The following is a 6,353-nucleotide window of genomic DNA, read 5'->3' as shown; positions in this document are numbered from 1 at the left end:
CACGTGGTCTGCCGGCAGCTGGGCTGTGGCCGCGCCCTCAGCGCCCCGGGGGCCGCGCACTTCGGTGCGGGGACCGGGACCATCTGGCTGGACGAGCTGGGCCGCGGGGGCGAAGAGTCTGCGCTGTGGCAGTGCCCGTCGCGGGGCTGGGGCCGGCACGACTGCGGGCACAAGGAGGACGCCGGCGTCTTCTGCGCAGGTGGGTGCGGCCTCCCGCCGCCACCCCACGCCCCAGGGGCGGCCCGCTGACCCTCCTCTCCTTGCGCAGGGCTCACCGACCTGAGGCTGCAGGGCGGCAGCCAGCCTTGCGCCGGACGGCCCGAAGTGTTCTATAACGGGTCCTGGGGTGGCCTCTGCCTGACCCTAAGCTCTGCCACGCTGGGAGTCCTGTGCCAGCAGCTGGGTTGTGGGCCCCATGGGTGGCCCCGGGCTGGGACAGTGTCCCAGAGGACCCCCGAGGCCCTCTGGGTGACCTCCGTGCAGTGCCGGCACAGACACGACACGTCCCTGTGGCAGTGCCCGTCGTCTCCCTGGGACCAGCAGTCCTGCTCCAGCGACATGGAAGCCTGGGTGGTGTGTGCAGGTGATGAGCAGGGCTATGTGTGTTCGCCGTCTGGGGGGCGGTGCCCCAGGGCTATCCTGTCGCGCATCCACTGCAGGGAACACAGCCCGGGCCCCTTCTTCTCTGGGAGGAACACTTCCACTTTACCTTACAATTCTGGGGTGCGCTGGTCCCACAAGGGGGCCGTCCTTGCCCCGAAGGTCTGAGCAGTTCTGGGTCATCTGGAGTCATCTCCTGCTCCTGTCCCCTGCCCGCCATGCCCTTGACCATGGCTCTACAGGCTTCTGGTAGAGAATGTCCCTCTTGGAGAAGCTGAGGACAGTGTAGGGTCCCTCAACCTATGGGTTCCCCTTGGCTAAATGTATATAGTGCTCTTTCTTTAGAGCAGCGGTCCCCAACCTTTGTGGCCCCGGGGACCGGTGCTCCTGTGAGAATCCGATGCCCGATGATCTGAGGTGGAGCTGAGTCGGTGATGCCGGCGCTAGGGAGCGGCTGCAAATGCAGATGACACTTTGCTGGCTCGCCCCCCGCTCACCTGCTGTGCGGCCCGGTTCCTAACAGGCCACAGACCGGTACCAGTCTGCCGCCTGGGGGTTGGGACCCCTGCTTTAGAAGCAGAAATTCTTGGCGATGGGAAAAGAAAAAGGGAAAGAAACGTATTTCACAGTATTTGAAGCAGTTCACCTTGCAAATATCAGATGGACCCTAATTTCTTACACAGAGAAGGAGGGCTCAGTTCCTCAGGACCCTGGAGAGACCCTCAACTGTTCTGCATCTCAGACCTGCCCAGGTGTGTGCCCTGTACCCTTCCTGTCCCTTGTGGGGCCTGCCCGGTACCTGCTGACCCGGGCTCCTGTGTCCGCAGAGGAGGGCGCCGTGCGCGTGCGCGGGGGCGAGGACGGCTGCTCCGGCCGCGTGGAGCTCTGGCGCGCCGGCTCCTGGGGCACCGTGTGTGACGATTCCTGGGACCTGGCAGACGCGGAGGTCGTGTGCCGCCAGCTGGGCTGTGGCCGGGCCGTGGGCGCCCCGGCAGGGGCGGCCTTTGGCCCAGGCTCGGGCCCCGTGTGGCTGGACGAGGTGGGGTGCGGTGGCAGCGAGGCGTCCCTGTGGGCCTGCCCGGCGGAGCCGTGGGGACGGACAGACTGCGAGCACAAGGAGGACGCGGGCGTCGTCTGCTCCCGTGAGTGGGCGGCCGAAATCGCGCTATTCCTTCTGTGCCTTGGGAAACGTCCCCGGTGGTGGCCGTCTCCTGGGATAAGAGGCTGTTTTGGTTTCTGCTAATATTTTGGGGATATCTCTTGTTTTTACCCACAATCCATGTTTGCTCTTGGAGAGTAGTGTCACCTTGGTCCAGGGCGATGCGGTGGCCTCTGTTATTTTGGACAATGTCTTTATTCCCAAGCTGTGCACCTCATTGTTTGCAGAGCACAAAAGGCTCCACAGTAACGATTGCAGCAGCGCGTCCCACGGGCAGCCTCTCCCGGCAGAGGTCTCACCCCGTGCCCATGAGTCACCTGTTGTGGCTCCTCTCGAGCCTCTGTTTTGGGGCCACGAGAGTCACTTTTATCAAGGGGGCACTGCCCCATGAGAGCAGAAACTGGGGGCCCCCACACTCACACTGGCCGACTCTGGGGCACTCTACTTGGCAGGCTTCAGCAGATGCCTCCCCCAGCACTTCCGAAGCCACATGGGGGCCCCTGAGGGGAAGGGCGTGGGCCCTGGGGGCCACCTTCTCCCACTGAGTGGCATGCACATGCCTCACCCACCATGTGACTACTCACGGTCTCCTGCCACAGAGCCTGGCCCCGGCCCCGGCCCCCTGGCGGCCACAGAGCCTGGTCCTGGGCCCCTGGCAGCCACAGAACCCTGCCTGACGCTCAGGGTGGTCAGCACAGTCCTTGGGGCGGTTCTCGGAGTCCTCCTCCTGGGCCTTCTGGGCCTCTTGGGCCTCTGGAGCTTGCGTCACGTGCAGCAGAGAGGTACGACCATTCCACAGTCCCAGCGGCTGGCCTGGGAGGGACGAGTGGAAACTCAGAGGTGGCATTGGGTCCCTGAGGTGACCTTTTATTGGCCAAAGAGAATGACTTAGAAATTAGTTGGCCTCGGGCCCCTGGGACTCTGAGCTGAGCCCCAGGGTGTCGTACCTGGGCACCACATTGAAGCTCAGTGGGGAGCAGCACCCGGCTTTCCTGAGGAGGGGGTGGGGCCGGGGCAGGATGGCCCTGGGGGCCTGGCCCCAAGTCCTGCCCCCTCACGGCGGCGTCACTTGGCTCTGGTGACCCTGCCCAACTCCGCCTCAGATCTGGGGAGCGCAGAGGTGTCTCCTGGGGAGCCCACCTATGACGTCATCGAGGAGCTGCCTCTGGCCGCGTTGTACGAGGAGATCCTGGAGGGCAAGGACGGGGCCCCGGGTGAGGAGGGCCAGGCTGCGGCCACGGTGGTCGCGGCGGGTGTGTCCCCAGCTCCGGAGGGCCCACCAGGAGGGGGATGCTGAGCACAGGGCACCTGGGTGTGAGGCCCCATGGTGGGGAGAGCAGTGAGGGCAGAGCGGGCTGCTGGGGCCCTGGCAGGCGAGCCGCGATGTGGGGACACCTGAGGCGCGCCCGCTCTGCGGCACCCAGCCGGCTGCGGGTCCGCCGGGAGGTGGGTGTGGTGGAGCCGGCCCCTGTGCTGTGCCAGGATGACTGAGGATCCCTGGTGCCCAGATGCTTTGTCAAGTGCTTTTCGGTGACATGTGTCTGCCTCCCTAACAAGAGGGCACTTAACAGGCCAGATACGGCCTCTGGGCAGTGTGGTGACATGATATCTCGTGTGCCCGTTTCAGGAGAGGTGGCGAGCCTCACGGATGGACAGTCTGTGCCTGAGGAGGGTTATGATGATGCTGCGTCTCCACTGGAGGACGTGACAGCGTAAAGACCTGGAGACAGATACACCGCTGACCGTGTCAAAACGACAGTCCTGCACGTCCCTTTACAGTTGTGTTGAATTTCAGAAGGACACAGGGCATGCCTCTTGGTGCCAAGCCTCCAGATGCAATCCACGTCCTCCTAACCCCTCCTGTCCCCGCATTTTTTTCCTGCCCGCTCTGTGGACAGTTTTGCCCATAACCTGCAAGCTTCCCGTGCACACACAACAAATACTAATGTGGATAGAAATCCAGAGTGTGTTTCCTGTTTCTTTAAACATCTTCATGTGCCATCTGTGCCCAGCTTTTGCTGCCAGCCATGCGGTGCCGGGCAGACGTCCACCTTCATTTTTTTCTTGTAAACGCTTCTTAATGGGATCCAGAGTCCTGGATTCCAGGGTTTCGACGTGTGTGTCCTTGTCACCTGTGAATCATGTGGGATCCCTCCTTCCCGTCCCCTCACCCGTGCCCTCTCTTTCTGTGCCTGGTGTCATGGGCCGGGCCGCTCGGCACCTTGGGCCCCACGTCCCGCTGCCGGCCTCAGCGTGACAATGCTCCAGATCGCGTTTCACCATCGAATATGGAGCCATTTATCAGATTAAGGAAAATCCAGTCTATGGCTGATTTTCTAAGGGTTTTGGTTTTTGTCATGAAAGTGTTGATTTTAATCAAATGCATCTATTCTCCGCATCTATGAAGGCAACATACGATTTCTCTCCCCTTATGATACACGTGAAGAACTATATTCTCAAATGTTAAACCAACCTTGGGTTAAACACACTAAACTCTGTCCTGATGCATATTACTCTCTTTACGCACCACAGGGATCAATTTGGCAAATATGTTGGATCAACACTTAGACGAGAGTTTGACCTGTGATTTTCCTGTTTTCCTTTTTTGTAAATGTTTCTGCTTCATTTTTGGTATGAAGATTATTCAGGTTTCAAAAACGAGGACATTTCCCTCTTTTAAGAAATGCAGGAATCTGTGTAGCATCGGTTTTATTTCTTCGTTAGGTGTTTCGGATGAACTGTGAAGTCATCTGGGCCTGGAGTTTTCTTTTTGGGAATTTTTTTTCCAGATTCAATTTTTAAAACTGTAGATAATTGGAGTATTCAGGTTTTCTATTTCTTCTTAGATCTGGTTTGTTAAGTTCTTTTATCAATGACTTGACGTTATCTAAATTTACAGTTTCGCATAAAATTATTGATAATATCTTTGAACTATCTTTTTAATGTCCATAAAATCTGTAGTTATGTGCATTTTTCAGTCCTGATATTGGTAATTTTTGATGTCTCTCTTTTATTCTCGATCAGCGTTGCTAGAGGTTTAGTCACTTTGTCAGTATTTTCAAGGGCATATGGGACCCCCGTGGCTTTCTCCATTTTTTAAATTGAACACCTGTTTTCTATTTCACTTATTTCTTCTCTCATCTTTATAATTTATTTTTTTTCTCCTTATTGTAGCTTTTTGACTGGGATATCTGGACATTGATTTTCAGCATCTTTTCTTTTTAACCTAAAGCAATAACTTTCTTCAGCCTGGGTTCAGTTACCTACCAAGAGTTTTGCTATAGTGTATTTTTTTTCTTATTTTTTTATGTTTTTAATTTTTTTTAGGATAGGCGACCCTTGGTTGACCTCACAGATTGCAAAGACCTTGTCAGCTTACAATCCCTAATTTTTTATTTTTTTACGCCTACAGCACCTGGTCTTCCTAGGTGGTCTCCCATCTAAGTACTAACCAGGCCCAACCCTGCTTAGCTTCCGAGATCAGACGGGATCGGGCTTGTCGATGGTGGCATAGCCGTAGACAGATTTCCTTCTATTTTTATGGCCAAGTAGTATTCCATCCTGCATCCACTACGTTCTCTTTACCTATTCATCCTTTGATGGACACCTAGGGTGTTGCGTCTCGGCTGTCGTGAGCAATGCTGCAGTGAACGTGGATGCAGATATCTTTTGCAGTTAGTGTTTTCGTTTTCTTGGATAAATACCTAGAAGTGAGATTGCTGGGTTGTATGGTAGCTCTTCTTAAAAATTTTTGAGGAATCTTCATATGTTTTCCATAGTGGCTGCACCAGTTCACAATCCCACCAAGGAAACCTCAGTAAGTTTAAAAAGTAGACTCTTTCTAGTCATGTCCTTTATAAGTCAAAACTTTAGAATTAGTAACAAAGGGATAACTTTTATAATGAACTAGTTGGAGATTTAAAACCGTGCATTCAAATAATTTGGGTCAAAGAGGAAGCAATGCTGGCACCACAGGTGACGTAGAAGTCAGGACCGGCGGCTCTGGCCCAGCAGTCGGCCATGCGTTGCTGAAAGCATTTTGCTGCGTCTTGCCGTGGAGTTTGTCTTGGTGTCTGGCTTGAGGACACATCTCTCCCCGAGCACCTTGAGAGAGGAGGTGTCACGCCTTGGGCCCTGCTTGTCCCTGGGTTCCTGCAGGCCTCAGACAGCTCACTGGAGTCCTGACTGGGCCTGCTGTCCCTGGGGTTGGGGCGGGGGCGGGGAGGGGGGGCAGGAGGGTGCCCAGCTCTGCTCTCTGAGGTTTCTTTCTCTGCATTTCCTTATTTTCTGGTTATTGACTTAATCTGTCTGTTTGCTTGAACTCCTTGAACTGATTAAAATATAGCAAACGAAGAGACAACACATAAAATGCTGCAAAGTTTTTCTAAAAAGAGAGGAAGCGTTTCGCTCCATGGGGCGTGTTGGTGGGTCCGTGGGAGGTTGGTCTCCGGGTGGGCGCTCGGCCTTGGCAGCACACCGACAGCCACCCGGGGCTGTCTATCTGACGGATGCCTGGGTCCATCCTCGGTCGTCGTGACGGCACGGCGGGCGCTGCCTGGCCTCCCACGTGGCTGCAGTGGGCGGGAGCTCGGGA

At 55.8% G+C, this 6,353-nt stretch overlaps 1 protein-coding gene and 1 non-coding gene across 2 annotated transcripts in view; one reads left to right on the top strand and one right to left on the bottom strand.

The window, feature by feature from the left end:
• Nucleotides 1–3,475, top strand: part of LOC112480493 (scavenger receptor cysteine-rich type 1 protein M130-like) — an 11,243-nt gene extending 7,768 nt beyond the window's left edge. The window contains exons 7-13 of the mRNA XM_025047540.1: nucleotides 3–199; nucleotides 269–583; nucleotides 1,284–1,352; nucleotides 1,428–1,742; nucleotides 2,359–2,541; nucleotides 2,863–2,973; nucleotides 3,387–3,475. Coding sequence (XP_024903308.1) covers nucleotides 3–199; nucleotides 269–583; nucleotides 1,284–1,352; nucleotides 1,428–1,742; nucleotides 2,359–2,541; nucleotides 2,863–2,973; nucleotides 3,387–3,475 — 1,279 coding nt within the window. The remainder of the gene's footprint in view (nucleotides 1–2; nucleotides 200–268; nucleotides 584–1,283; nucleotides 1,353–1,427; nucleotides 1,743–2,358; nucleotides 2,542–2,862; nucleotides 2,974–3,386) is intronic.
• A 1,687-nt stretch (nucleotides 3,476–5,162) lies between these two features.
• On the bottom strand, nucleotides 5,163–5,281 carry LOC112480529. The gene has a single exon (XR_003046620.1). It is a non-coding gene; the product is annotated as a 5S ribosomal RNA (ribosomal RNA).
• Nucleotides 5,282–6,353: the final 1,072 nt, after the last annotated feature.

The sequence above is a fragment of the Pteropus alecto genome, unplaced genomic scaffold (assembly GCF_000325575.1).
Source record: "Pteropus alecto unplaced genomic scaffold, ASM32557v1 scaffold74, whole genome shotgun sequence".
Classification (NCBI taxonomy): Eukaryota; Metazoa; Chordata; class Mammalia; order Chiroptera; family Pteropodidae; genus Pteropus; species Pteropus alecto.
Note: the sequence above shows the minus strand (reverse complement) of the source record. Positions and strands in the feature narration are given on the sequence as shown.